The 24367-nt window shown below is 44.7% G+C and overlaps 1 protein-coding gene across 1 annotated transcript in view; it reads right to left on the bottom strand.

Annotated features, from left to right (window-relative positions):
- The window catches only part of LOC103119169 (zinc finger protein 81-like), a 39360-nt gene extending 16069 nt beyond the window's left edge, over window positions 1–23291 (bottom strand). The window contains exons 1-3 of the mRNA XM_016190953.2: window positions 23175–23291; window positions 16754–16947; window positions 3028–3154 (exon numbers count right to left, since the gene is read on the bottom strand). Coding sequence (XP_016046439.1) covers window positions 3028–3154; window positions 16754–16810 — 184 coding nt within the window. The 5' untranslated portion in view covers window positions 16811–16947; window positions 23175–23291. The remainder of the gene's footprint in view (window positions 1–3027; window positions 3155–16753; window positions 16948–23174) is intronic.
- Between the last annotated feature and the right edge of the window lie 1076 nt (window positions 23292–24367).

Here is a 24367-nt window from a genome sequence, read left to right on the forward strand (position 1 = left end):
ACCATGTGCGCTTAACCCACTGCACTACTGCCCGACCCCCTTTTTAAAATTTTTTATGGAGGGGAATTAATGGTTTACAGTCAATAGTATATACAGTTGTTGGTACGTGTGCAAAATTTCTCTGTTTTCTGCAAAATACTCTCACCCCCAACCAAGGCCCTCCTCCAAAATTGTGTACCAGGACATGAAAGCATCCCCCTCCCCACCACCACAAGAGTCCTTTTACTTTGGTACAATACACCAAACCTATTCCAAGTTCTGCTTTGTGTTTCCCCTCTGTTATTTTTTTTTCTTTAATTATCTTTTATTTATTGGTTAGAGATAGCCAGAAGTCGAGAGGGAAGAGGATGATAGAGAGGAAGAGAGACACCTGCAACACTGCTTCACCACTTGTAGAGCTTTCCCCCTGCAGGTGGGCACTGGGGGCTCGAACCTGGGTTCATGTGCATTGTAACCTGTGTGCTCCACAAGGTGTGCTGCCACCACCTGCCCACCCCCCCCCCGTTCTTATGTCTCAATTTTTATCTATGAGTGGGAATGTCAATTGGTCCCACCCCTGTGAGAGCAATCTGGAAAACTCTCAAAAGGCTAGAAGTGGACCTACTCTACGACCCTGCAACTCCTCTCCTGGGGATATATCCTAAGGAACCCGACACACTCATCCCCAAAGATCTGCATATACCTATGTTCATAGCAGCACCATTTCTTTAAAGTTGTTTTTTAATTTATTTACCCTTTTGTTGCCCTTGTTGTTTTTCATTGTTGTTGTAGTTATTGTTGTTGTTAGATAGGACAGAGAGAAATGGAGAGAGGAGGGGAACATAACGGGAGAGAAAGACAGACACCTGTAGACCTGCTTCACCGCTTGGGAAGTGACTCCCCTGCAGGTGGGGAGCCAGGGGGCTCGAATCAGGATCCTCACGCCGGTCCTTGCGCTTTGAGCCACGTGCACTTAACCCGCTGCGCTACCACCCAACTCCCAGCAGCACAATTTCTAATATTGCTCTTTGTTTTGCTACCAGGGTTATTACTGGGGCTCAGTGCTTATATGCCTCCTGTATTCCTAGTGGCTATTATTTTTATAGATGCCTGGAGACAGAGAGACATTGTAGGGGTGGGGGAGAAAAGAGAGAGAGAGAGAGATACCTGCAGCATTTCACTACTCAGGAATCTTTCTCACTGGCATGTGACAACCTGGAGCTTGAACCCAGGTCACATACATGGTAATGTGTGTGGTTCTACCAGGCCCGCCACCAGCCAGCCCCAGAATTTGACTTTCTAGCTTGAGCATGGCACCCATGGCCTGAACATGTTTATATCTACCATGAAAGAAACTCTTAAGTCCTGTAGCTGCTAATCTGTATGGGAACAAAGCACCACACTATTGGCTGATCCAAACAACTGGCTGGTCCCAGCGCTGGGGCTCAGAAGTCTGCTATGAGGTGTCAACTGTGTAGGGAACTGCGAGGCTGAGGTTGAACGTGGTGTGGCCGCCAATGACAAATGGGTGCTTGAAAGTCCAGCCACCTCATCAGTCTCCCCCACCTCAGGATCGAGCAGAGGAGGGCCTTGACTTTCCGTGTTCAGTCCCCCTATCAGTCTCCCCCGCCCCACAAGGGCTCCACATTCTCTAAGCACAAAGGTTCACTTCCTTGTTCCTTGTTCTCAAACTGGTTAGTCTGCTTACTCAGCTACTAGAAGCCCCCTCACCTCTTCCCTGTCTTCCGTTCTTCTGACCATATATGGTTCAATTCCCCATACCCACACAAAAACCCTCCCCTGTCTCTCTCTCTCTCTCCCTGTGTGCCTGCTGATAATCTTACTTCCTCATCCCCTGAACCGGCTAGACCACCTGCCCAGCGGTTACTGGAAAAACCCTCACCCTTTCTTAACCTTCTGGTGCCTTAACCATATTAGGTATAAACAAACTGCTTTCCCCTACCACCCTTTAAAAACTCTGCGCTGCTGCTCAATAAACAGACAATTTGCCGCCATAGTCTCCTGAGGTGATCTTTGGTCTCGTCTCTTGCCGCCGGTCACAAACCCAGTGTACCCGCCCCTGCTGCCTCGGGCCAGATTCTCGCTGGTGCCCGTCTCTGGTGGCCAATGGAATGGTCACACTTAGAGGTCTGGACCTGAGAGAGGCCCCCCACGAGAGCCCGAAACAGCTGGTTTTTTGTTGTTTTTTTTTTGACTGAACTATGAAAAGGGTTCTTTCTTGTCTCTCTCTTAGCTTCCAGTGGCCTGGGCATTCTCTCTGTCTACATGTCTCCTATTTATAAGAACACAGGTCACATTGGATGAGAAAACCCCCCCTCCCAATGACTTCATTTTAACCTGACCACTTCTGTAAAGAAGGGGGCAGGGTGGTGGCTCAGCTGGCTAAGCACACATGTTATGATACACAAGGACCCGGGTTCAAGACCCTGTTCCCCACCTGCAGGGGGGAAAGCTTTACAAGTGGAGAAGCAGTGCTGCAGGTGTCTCTGTCTCTCTCCCTCTCTATTCCCCCCTCATCTCTTGATTTCTGGCTATCTCCAGCCAATAAATAAATAAAGTTTTTTTTTTTAAAAAAAAGGTCCTATTTCAGGGCTGGATGGTGGTGCACCTGGTTGAGCGCATATGTTACTACAATGTGCAAGGACCCGAGTTCAATCCTCCAGCCTCCACCTGCAGGGGGAAAGCTTTGCAAGTGGTGAAGCAGCATCATAGGTGTCTGTCTCTCCCTCTCTATCACCCCCATCCCTCTCAATTTCTGACTGTCTCTATCCAGTAAATAAATAATGATAAAAAAGACCCTATGGTTTTGTTAATTTTTCCTTTCTTAAATAAAAAAAAGAAAGACATAGAAAAATACAAAAGGACTTTTCCAACAACAACAACAAAAAAGACCCTATTTCCAAATAAGGCCATGTTTTGCAGTATTAGGGGTTATGACTTCGACATATTTGATTTAGGGGTTGGGACACACACACATAATTTTACCCTGAATAGGCCCCTGGTGATGTGCAATGTGGCAGTGCTCACCCAGAGAAAGGAGGTGGCCATAGTTCTCCAGTGTCACCTCCCGGTACAGACGCCTCTGGGAAGAGTCCAAGCACTGCCACTCCTCGATGCTGAAGTCCATGGTCACATCCTTGAAGGAGATGGATCCCTACAAAAAGACAGGCCCATTCAAGGGGATGCCATCAGCACTGGGGATGGGGAGTAGGGGACAGAGAGATAGGCAACAGTTTGTTTTTTTAATGATTAGCTTTATCACAAAAACACATGGGCTGCTTACTGAATACGCTATACAGATGTTGTACAGAATATAAGGGCCTAAATCACGGATTTTTGCTCTCCATTGCATATGGCATCCAGTCTGTTTTCCATTTATAGTTAAGTTTGTTTTTGTTTTTAAAGATTTCATTAAGGGCTGGGTGGTGGTGCGCCTGGTGGAGCGCACGCAGGTGTTACAATGCGCAAGGATAAGGGTTCAAGCCCTCAGTTCCCACCTACAAGGGGAAAGCTTCATGAGTGGTGAAGCAGTGCTGCAACTCTCTCTCTCATTTATTCATCTCCCCCTTCCTCTCAATTTCTGGCTGCCTCTATCTAATAATAAATAAAGATAATTTTTAAAAATTAAAAAGTTAAAGATTTCACTTATTTAGAAGAGAAAGAGAACCAGGTCGAACCCGTACTTTTTAAAAAATAATTATTTTTTAAATATTTATTTATTCCCTTTTGTTGCCCTTGTTGTTTTATTGTTGTAGTTGTTTTTGTTGTCATCGTCAGATAGGACAGAGAGAAATGGAGAGAGGAGGGGAAGACAGAGAGGAGGAGAGAAAGAGAGACACCTGCAGACCTGCTTCACCGCCTGTGAAGCGACTCCCCTGCAGGTGGGGAGCCGGTGCTGGAACCGGGATCCTTAGGCTGGCCCTTGCGCCAGCCCTTGCGCTTTGCACCATGTGCGCTTAACCCGCGCTACCACCTGACTCCCCCGAACCAGGGACTTTATGCTTGAGAGTTCAATGCTGTATCCACTGCCTTAAACTCCCAGAACACAGTTGTCTATGTGTTAAGAGAAAGCATACATTACTATAATCACTTGTGAAGTTAAAAACGGGCAGATTCTGCTGAAGGGGGTCATACAAAAAAAACAAAGAGCCATCTCATTTAAAATCCTATCATCTATAGCACCACACACTAAAATGAACTCAAAATGGATCAAGAACTTGGAGAGAGTGACCCAAAACTATAAGAGAAGGGTGTCGGGCAGTAGCGCAGCGGGATAAGTGCAGGTGGTGCAAAACGCAAGGACCGGCATAAGGATCCCGGTTTGAGCCCCCGGCTCCCCACCTGCAGGGGAGTCCTTCACAGGCGGTGAAGCAGGTCTGTGGTCTCTCTCTTTCTCTCCCCCTCTCTGTCTTCCCCTCCTCTCTCCATTTCTCTCTGTCCTATCCAACAATGACAACAACAACAACTATAACAATTAAAAATGGGCAACAAAAGGGAATAAATATATATGAATATATATATATATATTTTTTTCCTCCAGGGTTATTGCTGGGCTCGGTGCCTGCACCATGAATCCACTGCTCCTGGAATCCATTTTTTCCCCTTTTTGTTGCCCTTGTTGTTGTAGCCTCGTTGTGGTTATTACTATTACCATTGTTGATGTTGTTCGTTGTTGGATAGGACAGAGAGAAATGGAGACAGGAGGGGAAGACAGAGAGGGGGGAGAGAAAGATAGACACCTGCAGACCTGCTTCACCGCCTGTGAAGCGACTCCCCTGCAGGTGGGGAGCCGGCGGCTGGAACCCGGATCCTTACGCCGGTCCTTGCGCTTTGTGCCACGTGCGCTTAACCCATTGCGCCACCGCCCGACCCCCGGGAGTAAATATTTTTTAAAAAGTTAGAAAAAAGCTATAGAGGAGAAAACATAGATGCGATACTTCAAGACCTTAACATCAAAGTGGTATTTGGGGGCCAGGTGAGGGCGCATCCAGTTGAGTGAACTTACTACCATGGGTTAAGCCCCCAGTCCCCACCTGAAGGGGGACAGCATCACAATCGGTGAAGTCGTGCTGTAAGTGTCTCTCTCTTTCTCTCTCTCTACCCCTCCTTCTCGTTGTCCTACCAAATTAAAAAAATAATAATAATGAATGAATACATATTAAAACAAAGAGACAAACAGGTATTTGGAGCCTCGAGCACTTTTGGTAGGGGAAAGTAAAGAAAGAGTAAACAAATAGGACTATGTATGTTTGAGAGAGAGAGCTGCACACCTGCTTCACTGCTGGTGAACCCCCCCCAATCCCCTGCAGGTGGGGACTGGTTGCTTGAACCTAGGTTCCTTGCAAATGAGAATGCGTACACCACCGCCCAGCCTCTTTTTTTTTTTTGACAAGGAAGAAGAATTTATCTACTTTTTATTGTTGTTGCATTATTGTTGTTGTTGTTATTGATGTCATTGTTGTTGGATAGGACAGAGAGAAATGGAGAGAGAAGGGGAAGACAGAGAGGGAGAGGGTAAGATAGACACCTGCAGACCTGCTTCACTGCCTGTGAAGCGACTCCCCTGCAGGTGGCTCGAACCAGGATCCTTATGCCAGTCCTTGCACTTTGCGCCACGTACACTTAACCTGCTGCACTACCGCCCGACTCTCTTATCTATTTATTAATGTCTCTCTATCCTATGAACCTTTACCATCATGCCATTTTAACACCAGAAATGTCCTCTATAGACAAAATAGCAAATATATTTATTTTTAATATTTTATTTATTTTTATGAAAACTACAGAGAGAGACCAGAGCACAACTTAGTTCTGGCTTATGGTGATGCTGGGTGGGGACTGAACCTGGAACCTTGGAGCCTCTGGCAGGAAAATCTGGCAGCATAACCATTATGCTGTCTCCCCAGGCCTATATATGCTTATTTTAAGACTTGCTGTAGCTTGATATTGGGGTGTTCCTACTCATTACCACAGAATGTAAGCTCAGATCTACAGGGATGCAGAGGTCACATAGGCTCCTAAGCTGAATATGGGCCCCAGATCAGATCAGATTGATGGGGTTTACAGTCAACAATATTTATACCCCTTTCCCATATTAGGGAGCTACTCATTGTTGTGACCCCAACAGGAATTTGGGACTATTAGCATACACATGACCTCTACCTGAGGAGGTGCTTCAGAGAAGGGAATGTATAAAAGCACGGGACTTTGAGCACGCCGCTTTTGGGGGCTGCTGCTTCTTCTCCTGGTCAGAAGCATCTCGGCGGAGGTGTGTCATGGTTACTTCTCCTGGGAACTGCACGCGTGTGACTCTGCCAGCCGCTAAACTTTTAGACCCCTCTCCAGCCATGAGCAACCTTTACCAGAGGTGATAATTGTTTATCTTATGGGACTAAACTTTTGATAACTATACTCAGACTTTATGGACCTATCGTATACTTATCCCTTAATGATAAGTGTTTATTTTGCCTCTTACCTGTTTCACCCTAATAAACCTTGTATTGTTTAAACCAGTTCCCAGCCCCTGCTGTGAATCCATTCACAGACCTCAGCAGCCCCCGACCAACCCCTTTTTAAGTTAAATAACAACACTCTCTTCCCTGATCCAGCTTTCTGGACCTTTTTCCAGCCATGATGTCATCTCCCCAGACAATAACTTGGATCCACATGCATATTGGACTTCAGGCTCAGGGGGGAAATGAAAAAGAAAAAAAAACTAGTATAGCCACAGGCCCTTTAGAATATAACTAAAATACACCTACTAGTTATCTACAAAACGGAAACACCACCCCAACCCCCACCCCCCGCTCCCAACTCTTCATCTGCACTATTCCAGCCTTTAGGCTCATGACTGGTCAACAATTTGTTTGGCTTTATATGTCAACTCTCTTTTCAACCACCAGGTTCCAGATGGTAGCATGATGCCAACCAGACTTCCCTGGACAGACAGCCCCACCAATGTGTCCTGGAGCTCCACTTCCCCAGAACCCAGCCTCTTAAGTGCTGATTTTCAAGTTATTTATTTACTTATTTATTTGCCACCAGGGTTATCAATGAGATTTTGAAATGGCCATACCCTCAGCTCAGTACCAGAGGCTGTGTTAGCTTCCTTTTATGACACAGAGCAAAGTAGCCTACAATTCTGTGAGTGACAATGAACGCCAGTATGGCTGACCTGGGCCTCTCACTCAGGATCTGTCATAAAATCTCAACCAAGTTATTGTCTGGGGGGGGGTAGTATTTCTTACAAAGACTATCTGGTGGGAAGACCCACTTGTAAGCTCAGTTGAGTGACTGTGTTGTAAGGCACCACTGCCCGAGATGTGTTGTACTGAGTGACTCTGGCCGTCACTACCAGTCTGCAGCATGGCAGAGTATTTCTTCAGAGCAAGAGACAGGAGCAAGAGAGGAAGTGTCAGCAAAGCCATCCTATCGTTCTGTCCAGATTCTACTGATCAGAAGCAAGTCACCCACCAGTTTCAACTCACACACAAAGGGAATCAGATGATGACACAAGGGTATGTGTGACTAACCAAAAAGTGGGAAGTCAGTGAAAGCCATCTGATAGCAGTTAGGGAGGTGGTGTAAAGGGTAAGGTATTGGACAAAGAGGTCCCTAGTTCAATCCCTGGCATTGCATGTGAGAAAGGAATGTTCTAGTTCTCTCTCTCCCTCCCTCCCTCCCCCCATTTCTGCCTCTCTCTTTCCTTCTGTATCTTATTAAAACAAATTATATTTTATTTATTTATTAATGAGAAAGATAGGAGAGAGAGAGATTACACCAGACACCACTCTGGCACATGTGTTGCCAGGGATTGAACTCAGGATCTCATGCTTGAGAGTCCAATGCTTTATTACCTGTGCCACCTCCCGAACCTTTTTTTTTTTTTTTTAACCAGAGCACTGCTCAGTTCTGGTTTGTGGTGGTGCAGGGGATTGAACCTGGGAGTTTGGAGCCTCAGACATGAGAATCTCTTGCATAACCATTATGCTATCTGCTCCCACAAAATATTTTATTGCAGGTAAAGTCTAAAGTTAATGGCCTAGAACCAGTGAGATAACTCACCTGTATACCAAGGCTGCCTTGACATGTGTGCAACCAGTGAACATTCCTTTCAGCACTGTAATATAAGGCAAGCATACATTTGCTGACAAAAATGGATCCTTTGCAGTATTCCAGCTAAAGAATGATAATAAAAGCAAGGGCAAAGTTCTGGGCAGTGTTGCACCCAGTTGAGCACACCTGTCACCATGTATATGCCCCGCTGTTGCAACCACAAGCTGTGAAGCAGTGCTGCAGGTTATTTCTCTTTCTTTCTCACTATCTCTCCCCTCTGAATTTCTCTCTGTTATAATAAATAAAAAGAAAAAAAAAGGCCTCTGAGATAGGTGGATTTGTTGTGCAGGTACAGAGTCCCAGTGATAACCCTGCTGGCAATAAAAAAAAACATGATAAATTGTGGTCCGGGAGGTGGCACACTGGGTAGTGCATTGGACTCTCAAGCGTGAGGTCCTGAGTTCAATCCCCAGCAGCACATGTACCAGAGTGATGTCTGGTTCTCTCTCTCCCTCTCTCTCTCTCCTATCATTTCTCATGAATAAATAAATAAAATAGGAAACCAAACACATGATAAATAAATAAACACCAAAAAGTAAAAGCAGAGCCAGGCGGTGGCACGCCTGGTAAAACATATATGCTATAATCTTCAAGGACCTGGGTTCAAGCCCCAGATGAAGCTGTTCTGCAGTTCTCTCTCCCGCTCTATTTTAAATTACCTTTATTTATTTATTGGATAAAGACAGCCAGAAATCAAGAATGAGAGAGACAGAGAGGCAACTGCAACACTGCTTCACCACTTGCAAAGCTTTCCCCTGAGGGTTGGGACCTGGGACTCCACCCCAGATCCTTGTGCACTGTAACATATGTGCTCAACCAGGTGCGCCACCACCTGGCCCCCTCTCTCCCTCTCTATCACCTTCTTCCCTCTTCATTTCTGTCTCTGTCCAGTAAATAAATAAATAAGTAAAATTAAAACAAACAACAGGGGGCCGGGTGGCAGCGCACTGGGCTAAGTGCACATAGTACAAAGCCAAGGACTGGCACATAGATACTGGTTTAGACCCCTCAGCTCCCCATCTGCAGGGGGGTCACTTCACAAGTGGTGAAGCAGGTCTGCAGGTGTCTATCTTTCTCTCCTCCCTCTCTGTCTTCCCTTCCTCCCTCAATTTCTCTCTTTCCTATCCAACAACGATGACAGCAATAAGAACAACAATGATAAACAACAAGGGCAACAAAAAAGAAAAAACAGCCTCCAGGAGCAGTGAGTTGGTGGTGCAGGCACCCAGCGCCAGCGATAACCCCGGAGGCAAAAAAAAAAAATCCATAAAGGTAATAATAAATAAAAGTAAGTATAACCTGCAATCAGTGACTGACTGAAGAGGTCGTGTACTGCAATGTATCAGATTGACAAGCCCCAAACACACTGAGAGAAACCAGACATGAAACACTTTCCTGGAGTGGGGGACTTAGCATGCACTCAACACCACCTAGAAACAGTCTTGCTCAAATATTGACTCCTAGGTGATCAAGCCTCTAGGATCTATCAGTTCACATCACATCAAGATGGGGATATGGGAACTATCAGAGCACACCATGAGAAATGTTTTAGCAAATGCCAAAAATGTCAGACAGAATGTAGACCAAAGGGTCTAGTTGTCTTCGACAAGTAAACAGCAGGGGGAAAAAATGACAGGGAGGAGAATCTGTAAGATCTGTCAGAGATGAAAAGGGTCTTGAAAAACTAAAGGGGGACAGGTCACTTTATCTCGTATTTCTGTACATCTTGCAAGGAGGCTCTGCTTATTTTTTCCCAACCCCTGTTTTTGTTTGTTTGTTTGTTTGTTTGTTTTTCACTGCAGGTGGGAAGCAGGGGCTTGAACCTCGGTCCTAGGGTACTATAAAGTGTGCACTTAAACTGGCATGCCACCGCCTGGCACCACAATATACTTTCCTACCCGAGGTTCCAAGGTCCCAGGTTCAATCCCTAGCATCACCATCAGCAAGAGCTGAGTAGTACTCTGGGGGGTGGGGTGGGGGGGAGGCACGACGGAATCGTTTGGTAGACTAGAAAAAATAAATAAAGGACCAATAAAAATACAGAAATTATGGGAGTTGGGCGGTGGCACAGCGGGTTAAGCGCACGTAGCGCAAAGCGCAAGGACCGGCGGAAGGATCCCGGTTCCAACACCCAACTCCCCACCTGCAGGGGAGTGGCTTCACAGGCAGTGAAGCAGGTCTGCAGGTGTCTATCTTTCTCTCCCCCTCTCTGTCTTCCCCTCCTCTATTTCTCTCTGTCTTATCCAGCAACAACAATGATGACTACAACAATAAAAAACAAAAGAGAATAAATAAATAAGTAAATATTTTTTAAAATACAGAAATTAATATCTTTGATAGTTCCTACCAAAAACAGTAGGGGGTAAAGAGAAGAATGGCCATAAATAAACTAAAGTGAAAAATGAACAAGAATTTGAAAATAGGAACAGAAAAAAATTAAAAAATATGGAGGGGGTCAGGTAGTAGCACACCCAGTTAAGGGCATATAGCACAAAAGCACAAGGACCTGTGCAAGAATCCAGGTTCAAGCTCCCAGTTCTCCCCCTATGGGGGTGAGATGGTCACTTAACAAACAGTGAAGCAGGTCTGCAGGTGTCTATCTTTTTCTTTCTTTCTTTTTTATATAATATTTGTATATTTATTTATTTTTTATTCTCTTTTTGTTGCCCTTGTTGTTTTATTGTTGTTGTTATTAATGTTGTTGTTGGATAGGACAGAGAGAAATGGAGCGAGGAGGGGAAGACACAGAGGGGGACAGAAAGATAGACACCTGCAGACTTGCTTTACCGCCTGTGAAGCGACTCCCCTGTAGGTGGGGAGCTGGAACCCGGATCCTTACGCGGGTCCCTGAGCTTTGCGCCACGTGTGCTTAACCTGCTGTGCCACCGCCAACTCCCCCATTTGTCTTTTCTTCCGATGTGTGTTTCTTGAAGACATACAATGGATGGATCCTGTTCTTTAACCCATTTAGCTACTCTGAGTTTTTTGACAGGTGAATTTAGGCCATTCACATTTAGGGTGATTATTGATATATATGGTTTACTTATGTCCATTTTCATTTTTGTTTTGAGTTTATTTTAAATTGTTGAATCTTTGCTGATTTGTTTCTAACCTTTTGTGTGGATGAGTTTCTGTAGTGAATTCCTCACTCATTTGACTTACTTTCTTTCTTTTTTTTTTTTTTTATCTCTAAGAGCTTCTAAAAATTTCCCTAGGTGAATTTTAGAACTTATCTAAATGTATGAACATTTTTTTCTTCTCAGATAATTCACTATGTTCATATGTATTAACAGACATATGAGATGTTCGTGAAATGACCGAGTGCAATCGAGAGTAACACAGGCCATGGCCGGTGCGCCGCTATGTTCCATCGCTGGGGAGCCAGAGACGACCTGAACTGCCCCTGCGGCTACAGACAGACTATGACCCACATAGTCAACGACTGCCACCTCTCCAGATTCAAAGGAGGTCTCGAAACTTTACATCAGGCTCAACCTGACGCTGTTGACTGGCTACGGAAGAAGGGCAAACGCTAGAAGAAGAAGCAGAACAGACATATTATATACTTGTAGGTGATGCCATGTTTGGAATCTTCAATTTTTCTCCTCAGATTTGATGACATAAAGGATCTTTTAGTGTTTTTCTCTGGTATATACAAACCTTGTTTTTAGGTAAATTATACTGATTTACAAAATAAAAAAGAAAAAGAAAAGAAACTCAAATTAAAAAGTCCTCACTAGGGAGTCCGGTGGTAGCACAGCGGGTTAAGCGCTCACGGCGCAAAGCACAAGGAGGGGCGGAAGGATCCGGTTCCAGCCCCGGCTCCCCACCTTCAGGGGAGTCGCTTCACAGGCGGTGAAGCAGGTCTGCAGGTGTCTTTCTCTCCCCCTCTCTGTCTTCCCCTTCTCTCTCCATTTCTCTCTGTCCTATCCAACAATGAAGACAGACAACAATATAACTACAACAATAAAACAAGGGCAACAAAAAGGGAATAAACAAGTATTTTTTTAAAAAGTCATCACTAATATTCTTAGCATCATAAGATGTTACATTTGTAAAGTAAAAATAGCATGGAATAACAGGGATTATTATAGAAACAAAATTATTTTGAGGAGATAGCATGAAAATTTTGCACAAGAGACTCTGAGGTCCTAGGTTCAATCCCCAGCACCACCATAAGCCAGAGTTGGGCAGTGTTCTGATACAAAAACAAACAAACAAAAATGGTTCGAGCCCCCAGCTCCCCACTTGCAGGGGAGTTGCTTCACAACTCTCTCTGTCTTCTCCTCCCCTCTCCATTTCTCTCTGTCCTATTCAACAATGATGACCACAGTAATAATAACTACAACAATAAAAAACAAGGGCAACAAAAGGTAATAAATAAATAAATATTTTTTAAAAAAGATAGTGGAACTCTGGTGGTTAGAATTGTATGGAATTGTACCCCTCTTATCTTATGGTCATGTTGATTATTATTAAATCAATAAAAATAGTTATTTCAAGTAAAAATGCATTTAACAGATTGCATTAATGAGAGACATAAAGGAAGATTTGTGGGAGTCGGTTGGTAGTGCAGCGGGTTAAGTGCACGCAGGTGGTGCAAAGCACAGAGACGGGCATAAGGATCCCAGTTTGAGCCCCCTGCTCCCCACCTCCAGGGGAGTCGCTTCACAGGTGGTGAAACAGGTCTACAGGTGTCTATCTTTCTCTCTCCCTCTCTGTCTTCCCCTCCTCTCTACATTTCTCTGTCCTATCCAATAATGATGAAGCAGCACAACAACAACAACAAAAATCTCAATGAGGGGGTCGGGCAGCGGCACAACAGATTTAAGTGTAAATAATACAAAGCACAAGAACTGGCGCAAGGATCCCAGTTCGAGCCCCTGGCTCTCCACCTACAAGGGAGTCCTTTCACAAGCAGTGAAGCATGTCTGCAGGTATCTATGACCCCTTCCCCTCTCAATTTCTCTCTGTCTTATCCAATAAAAATGGGAAAAAATGACCTTCAGGAGCAGTGGATTCATAGAGCCGGCAACGAGCCCCAACAATAATCCTGGAGGCAAAAAAAAAAAAAATCAATTAAAGTTAATGAAAAAAAAGTAGAGTAGAAAGAAGACTTTGGGGGCCGTGTGGTAGAGCACCAAGTTAAGAGCAGTACAAAGCGCAAGGACCTGCACAAGGCCCCAACTCCCCACCTGCAGGGGGTCTCTTTGCAAGTGGTGAAGCAGGTCTGCAGGTGTCCATCTTTCTCTCCCCCTCTGTCTTCCCCTTCTCTCTCAATTTCTCTCTGATCTATCTAACAACAATACCAAAAACGGCAAAAGATGATCACCAGGAGCTGTGGATTCGCTGTGCAGGCACCTAAAGTAGACTTATTAATTTGTGCACAAAATTACTAAACAAGACTATTTTTAAAAATTTATTTATTTATGTATTCCCTTTTGTCTCCCTTGTTTTATTGTTATAGTTATTATTATTGTTGTTTTTATGTCGTTGTTACTGGATAGGACAGAGATAAATGGAGAGAGGAGGGGTAGATAGAGTGGGGGAGAGAAAGATAGACACCTGCAGACCTGCTTCACCGCCTGTGAAGCGACTCCCCTGCAGGTGGGGAGCCAGGAGCTCGAATTGGGATCCTTACGTCGGTCCCTGGGCTTTGCGCCACAAGCACTTAGTCCACTGCGCTACCGCCCGACTCCCTAAACAAGACTATTTTAAAGGGTATGTATTTGTTATTATGAGAAAGAGAGCGAGAGACACACACACAGAGAGAGAGCAGAGTCCTGGCAGATGGTGGTGCCAGGGACTGAACCTGGAACCTACCGGGCCTTGGGCATACAAGTCTGTTATGCTCTCTCCTTAGCCTTTCAACCAATACTTTTATTTAGCCAAGAAAACAAACTTAGAGCCAGCTAAATAGCTCACCTGAATAGTGTGCTGCTTTGCCATGTGCATGTCCCAGGTGTGAGCCCAGCCCCAACCCCCAGTGCATTGAAGAGAGCTTTGGTGCTTGGTCTCAGTCTCTCTCTCTCATACATAGACACACACACACACACACACACACACACACACCTCTCTCTGCCTATATCATTTTTTTTTAAAGACTAAACCAGAAAGTAGCTAACTTCAAGGAAATAAAAAAAAATTGGGTGGATTTAATTGTGTATCAGTCTCATGTTTGGCCAAACCCTCAGGATTCTCCTTCTGCCTTTTGTCTTATTTCATGGTACTAGAAGAATCTCCTCACAGTTCTCCTGTTTCCTAGATGGGATAGTCAGTTGCCCTTCTTCCTGTGCCCTCTGCGGGAAACTATTTTGCATGGCACATTTCTGCTCTGCCTTGACGGATGATTGGCTTCCCTAAGAAACCTGGAGTCCACCTGTCCTGACCTCTTTCAGTCTGTATTCAGAGCCACTAGCCCAAGAGAAAACTTAGGTGCTCTATAGTTTCTTTTCTGCCAAAGTCCTATTGTACCCCCTCCTCATACCCCTAAATTCTACAAGCTTATGACAGTTTGTATGTGCTCAGCCAATGGGCAGAAAAACCTGGAAAGAATTTCTGGACATTAGCCCACTAGTTTGTCTGGTGTTGAATAACCTGCTGAGAGCTAAGACAGGCACTTGTTACCCTTGTGCCTCCCAGACAGTGTCATGGCGCAGGGTGCCACCATTACTCGATGAATTCGAGCTTTAGGGGTGGGATAGGGGATTACTTTTTTTTTCTTTTTTTGGCCATGGTCTCTTCCCTTCCCCCCTCTTTTTTTAAATAAATGGATCAAAATTAAATAATTCAATCCCTGCCTTCAAAATGAATTTTTTTAGTATTGTTTAGCAAAAATAATAAAACCCCAATTTTTTTAACCATCAAAAAAAAAAAGGTTGGGTGGAAATAATCAACACACTAAGACTGTAAGACTCAACTGTAAACAGTCACGGGAATATACTCTGACAGTGCACTTGATCAAGACAAGGGTATTTATAAGAAATATTAATAATGTGGTCTGGGAGGTGGCGCAATGGATAAAGCATTGGATTCTCAAGTATGAGGTCCCGAGTTCAATCCCCAGCAGCACATGTACCAGAGTGTTATCTGGTTCTTTCTCTCTCTCCTCCTATCTTTATCATTAGTAAATAAATATTTTTTAAAAAAGAAATATCAATAAGACCAAAAGTGTTAGGAGAAGCTGTCTGTACCTTCACAGCTGGAAATCCACAGATAATGCCCCCAAAAGAAAACAAATAGAATATGTTTGAACTCATTCAGCGGGGAAGCAATTACAGAAGCCTGACCTTCCACCTTCTGCACCCCATAATGACCCTCGGTGAATACTCCCAGAGGGTTAAAGAATAGGAAAGCTATCAGGGGGAGGAAATGGGATACGGAGCTCTGGTGGTGGGAATTGTACCCCTCTTATCCTATGGTTATGTCAGCATTTCCATTTTATAAATAAAAATTAAAAAGTAAATTAATCAATTAAACAAAAAAAAGAATATGTTTGAATAATGAAGAGCACCTGCCTCTGTGAGACAGAATCAGGGAGAATTATAAAGCAAGAAAGAGGTTTATTTTTGGGGGTGGTGGTGGGTGTTGATGCACCTAGTTTATTACACATGTTGCAATGCACAAGGACCCAAGTTCAAGTCCCCGGCCCCTACCTGCAGGGGAATGCTTCAAGTGGTGAAGTGGTGTTGCAGGTGTCTTTCTGTATCTCCCCCCCCCACCTTCCCCTTCCTTTCTATTCTGGCTGTCTGTATCCAATAAATAGATATTTTTTTAAATGGTGTTTTTGTTGTTTGTTTGTTTTTCCTCCAGGGTTATCGCTGCAGCTCAATGTTGGCACTATGATTCCATTGCTCCTGGCAAATTTTGGTTCATTTTATTGGACAGGACAGAGAGAAATTGAGAGAGGAAGGGAAGATAAAGAGGGAGAGAGAAAGACAGACACCTGCAGACCTGCTTTGCCTCTAGTGAAGCTTCTCCCCTGCAGGTGGGGAGCCAGGGGCTCAAACCCAGATCTTTGTGCAGGTCCTTGCGCTTAGTACTATGTGTGCATTACTGGGTGTGTTACCAGCTGGCCCCAAAAGAGCTATGTGATGCTTTTTCCCATTTGCACATAAAAGAAAAAAAACCAACTGCTAATTGCCAAGTAGCAAGCGAGAGAGAAAGAGAGAGAAATATATATGACTCACAAATGGGGTGCTGAGCCTAATATTAAACACCTCTTTAAAATTTTATAAGTTAAGGAAAGTAAATAATAAATAAACAAAGTACAGATTGGCAGAATAGCTGACATGGTATATAGTGCACTGCTTGCCATGTGTGTGACCCAGGTTTGAGCCCAACCCCCATCACGTTGAAGGAAACCTCAGTGCTGTGGTCTTTTTCACTTTCTGCCCCCCCCCCAACTCTTTGCCTCTCTGTCTCTATAAAAACACAACAAAAATAGGCAAGAGAAAGGAATTTATACAGTGAAAATTAGTGATCAATAAAAGTAGGGGAAAGGGGATTATCCTATCATGGAGATTAAATAAAAATAAGCAAACCAAAAAAAAAAAAAAGAGGGGGGATTGAAATAATGAGGTACAAGCTTTCACTAGGGATGAATATCTTCTCCAGGTCATCACTTCCTTCCCCTTACCTCTGAGGGGCTGTCATAACGCCCCAAGTCCCCAGAAGAACTCTGGTTAGCTGGCATGCCTTCAGTGATCCTTAGCCCTTAGGCTCTCTTGCTGCTGACTCTGCTCTTCCCAGAGCTGCAAGACAGCTGGGGTCAAGTCCTGTCACCTTCAGTCTGGAGTCTAGCCCAGGGCCATCACAGAAGTGCCAAGAAACCTAAAAGGACAACATCCACAGGGTCAGTCACTCCACATTCAACCCACAGACATTGCCTGGGGCGGGTGGGCACTGAAGTACAGTTCGCAGCCTGAGAAGCTGTAGGGGAGGCAAAACCCACACAATGACCGTTTGGTTATTTGTCAACATAGAATATGAGTGGAGGCTGGGTGGTGATTCACACAGCCAGTTCAAGATGTCAGCATGAGTGAGGACTCAGGCTCATGATCTTGGCCCCCACAGGAGAGCACCTGTAGAAAGGGAAGCTTCACGTGGTCCGGGAGGTGGCGAAGTGGATAAAGCATTGGATTCTCACGAGGTCCCGAGTTCAATCCCCAGCAGCACATGTACCAGAGTGATGTCTGGTTCTTTCTCTCCTCCTATCTTTCTCATAAGTAAATAAATTCTCTAAAAAAAAAAAAAAAAAAAGGGAGGCTTCACTAATGATGAAGTTGTACTGTGGGTGTCTCTCTGTCTCTCCTCTATCTCTCTCTCCGTCTCTCACCCTCTATCAAAAGAAAGAAAAGGGAAACAAAATGGCATGGTGGGACCATGCAAGGTTAGAGTCTCAGTGATAATTCTGGTGATCAAAAACAGCACGGGGAGGTGGGGGTGGTGGTGGCGGCATACTCAGTCAAGTGCACATGTGCACACTGCACAAAGACCCAGGTTCAAAGCCAGGATCCCCACTCACAGGGGCAAAGCTTCACAAGTGGTGAAACAGGTCTGCAGGTGTCTCATTCTTGCTACCTATCTCCTCCTCTCCTCTCAATTTCTCTCTATCCTATCAAATATAATAAAAATAAAATATTAAATAAATAACATTAATGGAGCTTGAAGGAACCACGTTAAGGAGATAAGCCAGAAAGAGAAGGATGGGAGTCGGGCGGTAGCGCAGCAGGTTAAGCGAACATGGCGTAAAACACAAGGACCGACATATGGATCCCGGTTCGAGCCCCCGGCTCCCCACCTGCAGGGGAGATGCTTCACATGTGGTGAAGCAGGTCTACAGGTGTCTTTCTTTCTCTCCTCCCTCTGTCTTCCCCAGCTCTCTCCATTCTCTCTTTCCTATCCAACAACAACGACATCAATAACAACAACAATAAAGACTACAGCAATAAAAAAACCAGGGCAACAAAAGGGAATAAATAAATATTAAAAAAAAAAGAAAGAAAGAAAGAGAAGGATGGATATGGGATGATCTCACTCATAGACAGAATTTAAAAAATAAGAACAGGGGGAATCAGGCGGTAGCGCAGCGGGTTAAGCGCACTAGGCGCAAAGCGTTAATGGGCGGGTGTAAGGATCCCTGCTCTAGCCCCGGCTCCCCACTTGCAGGGGAGTCACTTCCCAGGCGGTGAAGCAGGCCTGCACGTGTCTGTCTTTCTCTCCCCCTCTCTGTCTTCCCCTCCTCTCTCCATTTCTCTCTGTCCTATCCAACAACGACGACATCAATAACAACAACAATAATAACTACAACAATAAAACAACAAGGGCAACAAAAGGGAATGAATAAATAAAATAAATATTTAAAACAATAATAACAGGAGGGCAAACACAAAGCAGAACTTGAAATGGATTTGTGTCTTCCACCAAAGTAAATGACTCTGGGGTGGGAGTAGGTGGGGAGTGTTCAGGTCCTTAGAACATGATGGAAGAGAACGGTCTAGGTGGGGGGTTATATTGTTATATAAAAAACTAAGAAATGTTACACATGTACCAACTACTATATTTTACTGTTGACTGTGAGGCATTAATTGCCCAATAAAGGGAAAAAAATACCATTAATGTCGTTTTCGACGGGTTAGGTTGTTTTCACCGGGCTAGCTTCATGGGCGGGTAACAGACGACCAGGGACTCATGGCTGGGTTGTACGCAGTATCTCTTTATTCATGCAGGACGCAGCACAATCTAAGACGAGCTAAACTAAACTCAAGGTACAGTACTGTAAAACTCACAATGCTGTCTTTATATATACTTGCCAAGTAAGGTGGAAACAGGATGTGACATAGAGAGGGTGGAGAGAAAAGTGACTGGTGAAAATCAGAGTGTGACAAAGAGGGGGCAGATTAGGCGAGAATCCTATCACTGAACCACAAATGCCCTGGAGGGAGGATGGAAGTTGTTAACAGTGGTTATGTAAATAGAATGAAGTGGTTATGTAAATAGAATAGTGTTAAGCAGGGGGGATTTAAACCAAATGAAACAGAAGGGGTCTCATGCATACCAACACATTAATAAAAGAAAAACCAGAAAATTTAAAGATAAAACTAAAAAAGAGTGATCTGGGAGGTGGCGCAGTGGATAAAGCATCAGACTCTCAAGCATGAGGTCCTGAGTTCAATCCCTGGCAGCACATGTACCAGAGTGATGTCTGGTTCCTTCTCTCTCTCTCCTCCTATCTTTCTCATTAATAAATAAATACAATTTTAAAAAAACTGAAAAAGAAAAGAAAATAGAACACATTCAAGCTCTTCAGAGTAAACCAATGAACTAAAATGAATAAATGTGTAAATGTCAGCTCAGCCAACTATATGAGAATAGAAAAACATTTCTTCATATTTTTTCCAGGCTTTATTTAAAAAATATTCTATGTATTTTATACTAATGAGAGAGATAGAGGAAGAGAGAGAGAGTGCACATAGCACTGCTGTGCTTAGCTCTGGCTTATGATGGTGATGGGGATTGAATCTATGACGTCATAACCTCAGACATAAGTCAATTACAGAACTATTATGCTGTTTCCCCAGCCCTTTTAAAAATTATATTTATTTCTTTTCCTTTTTGTTGACCTTATCTTTTTATTGTTGTTGTAGTTATTGTTGTTATTGATGTCATCTTTGTTGGATAGGACAGAGAGAAATGGAGAGAGGAGGGGAAGACAGAGAGTGGAGAGAAAGGTAGACATCTGCAGACCTGCTTCACCGCCTGTGAAGCGACTCCCCTGCAGGTGGAGAGCCGGGGACTCGAACCGGGATCCTTACGCCGGTCCTTGTGCTTCGTGCCACATGCGCTTAACCCGCTGCGCTACCGCCAGACTCCCTCCCCAGCCCCTTTATTAAAAAATATTTACTTATTCACTCCATTTTGTTGGCCTTTATTTAATTGCTGTAGTTATTATTGTTGTTATTGATGTTGTCGTTGTTAGGACAGAGAAAAATGGAGAGAGGAGGGGAAGACAGAGAGGGGGAGAGAAAGATAGACACTTCTAGACCTGCTTCACCGCATGTGAAGCGACTCCCCTGCAGGTGGGTAGGTGGGGGCTCGAACAGGGATCCTTACCGGTCCTTGCGCTTTGCGCCACGTGTGCTTAACCCACTGCGCTACTACCGCCTGACCCCCCAGGTCTTTTTAAATGAGATAATTTCACTCAAGTGGTTGCAAAAATCAAATGAAATGAAGCCTGTAAGACACAGAGCACCAGCGAAACATTTCAGTCATTTTTCTGGTATTGTTATCAGAAGGAGCCACATACTGTGTACAAACAGGTACCACATTTAAAATTTTTAATAAGTAAAACTTGTTTATTTTTTTTATTTATGATATTTATTTATTTATTTCCAGCTAGAGACAGAGAAATTGAGAGGGGAAGGAAGGAAGAGAGGGAGAGAGACAGAGAGACACCTGCAGCCCTGCTTCACCACCCATGAAGCTTTCCCCCTGCAGGTGGATACCAGAGGTTTGGATCTGAGTCCTTTCACCATAATGTGTGTGCGCTTAAACAGATGCACTACCGCCTGGCTACCCCACACTGAATTTGTATGGCCACCCCAGCACTTTCTATTGCTAGAATGTTGGTTATTTCATGCTATGAGCACGTATATGGGCTTTTGGTAATGTTCAGTCAAACCCAGTCTACCCACAACTACAAAGAGGAAGATCCTGGAAGTTAGAAAGGAAAGGTGGCAAGCCACAGAGTTCAGGATTTGAGGCACAATATAGTGCTGAGTTGTTCTGGGTTTCATTCTGCTGCCCACAGAGCACAAACAGGGCACAGAAGAAGGTTACAACTCAAGCGTCAACAGGTACAGAGACAGGTCTGAGGAGACAGCATAATGGTTCTAAAAAAGGTTCTCATGCTTGAGGCTCCAGGGTCCCAGGTTCAATTTTTCTAGCACCACACATAAGCCAGAAGTAATCTGGTTTTAAAACACAAACAAAAGGAAGTCGGGCAGCAGACCAGTGGGTTAAGTGCACGTGGTGCAAAGTGTATGGACTGGCATAAGGATCCCGGTTCGAGCCCCCGGTTCCCCACCTGTAGGGGAGTCTCTTCACAGGCCTGAGGCAGGTCTGCAGGTGTCTATCTTTCTCTCCTCCTCTCTGTCTTCCTCTCCTCTTTCCATTTCTCTGTATCCTATCCAACAACGACATCAATAATAACTATAACAATAAAATAACCAGGGCAACGAAAGGGAACAAATAAATATTAAAACAAAAAACAAACAAACAAAAAAGGAATTTATTTCACGTTTCCAAAAGGAAATTTTTTCCAAGTTCATAATGGTTGCACTGAAGAATTCTACCAACCCCCATTAAAGACAAATCAGCATCATTCTACACAAGCCTTAAACAAAAAAAAAAAGGGAGTCGGGTGGTAGGGCAGCGGGTTAAGCGCACGTGGTGAAGCGCAAGGACCGGCATAAGGATCCCGGTTCCAGCCCCTGACTCCCCACCTGCAGGGGAGTCGCTTCACAGATGGTGAAGCAGGTCTGCAGGTGTCTATCTTTCTCTCTCCCTCTCTGTCTTCCCCTCCTCTCTCCATTTCTCTCTGTCCTATCCAACAAAGACGACATCAATAACAACAATAATAACTACAACAATAAAACAACAAGGGCAACAAAAGGGACTACAGAGAAGACAACTTCAGACCAATATCTCTCACAAATTCAGACACAAAATTGCTGTAGAAAATCCATCAGGTAGCCAACACTGTCCTATCTAACAACGACATCAACAACAACAACAATAATAATAACAACTACAACAACAATAAAAACCAATAAGGGCCGGAGTCCGGCGGCAGCGCAGTGGGTTAAGCGCACATGGCTCGAAGTGCAAAGAACCGAAGTGCAAGGACCCATGGAAGGATCCCGCCCACCTGCACAGGAGTCGCTTCACAGGCGGTGAAGCAGGTCTGCAGGTGTCTATCTTTCTCTCCCCCTCTCTGTCTTCCCCTCCTCTCTCCATTTCTCTCTGTCCTATCCAACGACAGCAGCAACAACAACAATAATAATAACCACAACAATGATGGAACAAGAAGGGCAACAAAGGGGGAAAAAATGGTCTCCAGGAGCAGTGGATTCGTGGTGCAGGCACCAAACCCCGGCAATAACCCTGGGGACAAAAAAAAAATGTGTCAAAAAACAGGGCAACAAAAGAGGGGAAAATAAATAAATATTTAAAAATAATTATAAAAAACAGAGAATCTACAAAAGGTTTACACGAGTACATTATAACTGTTTTCTTTCTTTCCTTTCCTTTCCTTTTCTTTTCTTTTGCCATCGATGGGACTTCACCGTGGTGAGTGCCGGGATAGAACCTAGGTCGCACAGAAATCAAAGTAGTAAGTATACTGTCCAAGTGAGCTCTCTTGAGGGCCATACCACTGATTTTTTTTTTTTACAAAGCTACAGAACAAGTCAATAAAGGATAACCTTTTCTATAAAAAGGTGCTTTAATAATTGGATATCCAAAGAAAAGAATCTCTAATAGGTCCAAGTCTCGTATTTTATGCAAAAGTTAACTCAAAAACGGAACGTGAACCATCCTATAATAGCAGCAGAATAATAATAATAAAGGCAGATTTGGGATGATACCCCTGACAACTACTCAAATGCCATTTCTGAGTTATCACTGAAACATTTATAATAATCCTCCCACTGACCAGGCCAGGAGCCCCTCATGTTTCACGGCTCGTGCTTCATGCAGACATCTGAGCATAGAGACCTCCCTGAAAAAGATCAACTTTCTGAAAGTGGAAAATGCACTTCTCAATGAGTCCCGGGCAAAACAGGGACTCTCAGAAAACACTCGGAGCTCGAGGCACCAGCCCTAGTGGGTCCTGGAGGGAACTTGAAGACCCCAACGTCGACAGGAGAAAAGAGGCAAGCCTGAAAAATCACGAGGGACTCATCCAACAGCAACCTAGTTCCATAACAGATTCCGACCCAGAGCGCTGACACACACCCCCTCGCCCCCCCCCCCCCCCCCCCCCCGGCAACACTCACCCTCCCGCGGTCCCCAACAGGTCCACATCCCTGGACACTGATCCTGAAGATCCTCCAGGCAACAACTATAAAGCGACCGCTGGGTTCAGGCAGCCGTTTCCGGTCACCACCCGTAGCTCCGCCCCTATCGGGATGGGCGGGAGGGAGACTCAAGGCGGAGGGGCGGGGCGGGGCGGGCGCAGTCCGGTGCACGCGCGCCACCACATTGGAAGCCGCGGTCAGCCCAGAGTCAAGATGGAGAGGTTACGGACTCTTTCTTTTGGAGTATTCGGGGCCTCTGGAACGGCGCTGTCTGGCGACGAACATGGCCGCGCCCAGGCTAAGCTTCTGAAAGGGGGCGCCATGTTGGAGGGCAGTCCGTTCCGTTCGGTGAATGAGGATGTTTCTAAGCTCATGGGGGTAGAGCGGGCTTCCAGGGGGAGCGCTCTTCAAGGAGAAAGATCTCTTCTCTCTTATTCAATGAATCCATAGAATAGTATTCAGGGACGTTGAGGGGCCTCCGGAAGTGCCAGTGATCGTCAGCTCCCGTCAGATCCCAAAGGATGAAGAGGGGGGAGAAGTCAGCGGGCTCATACCACGAGGGAAGCAGGGAAAGAAACAGAATGTGCAGGCTCTCCTACGATATAGCTCTAGGGGTGGCGGAGAAGTCAGTGTGTAGATTCCATTGGGCTGTGCTTATCCGGGTTGGCTGTGGGGTTCAGTATATGATTTTTGTTATTTATTCCAAGGCACTGCTCAACTCTGGCATATGGTAGGACTGGGGATTGAACTTGGAACTTTTGGTGCCTCAGGCATGAAAGTCCTTTTGCATCGTTATAATGCTATCTCATAACCCCTGCTGTAGGGTTTGAGTGTTGCTATAATCTGTGTTGCCTATCATCCCAGCAACTCCAGTTCAAATAAGTCTGCACCAATAATACTGTGTGCGGTTTCCCTTAATCCACTGCAGTATGTAAACGAAAGCATCTTTAGGAAGCTTTATGATTTTCATTTTCTCATATGATAAAGGTAGCCTGTTGGTAGTTCACTTACCTGGAAAATGTGACTTTGAGACTGATTCGAGCTTTCAACCACGTTGTGACCTCTTTTCACACCCCTCCTCCCCAATACATTGGTATTATGGGGCTGCCCCTGGATCTTCTGGGAGATGGCACCCTATAGAGCATCAGGGAAAGACATTGCCTCCCTTCACC

Source organism: Erinaceus europaeus, chromosome X, assembly GCF_950295315.1.
Source record: "Erinaceus europaeus chromosome X, mEriEur2.1, whole genome shotgun sequence".
Taxonomy (NCBI): Eukaryota; Metazoa; Chordata; class Mammalia; order Eulipotyphla; family Erinaceidae; genus Erinaceus; species Erinaceus europaeus.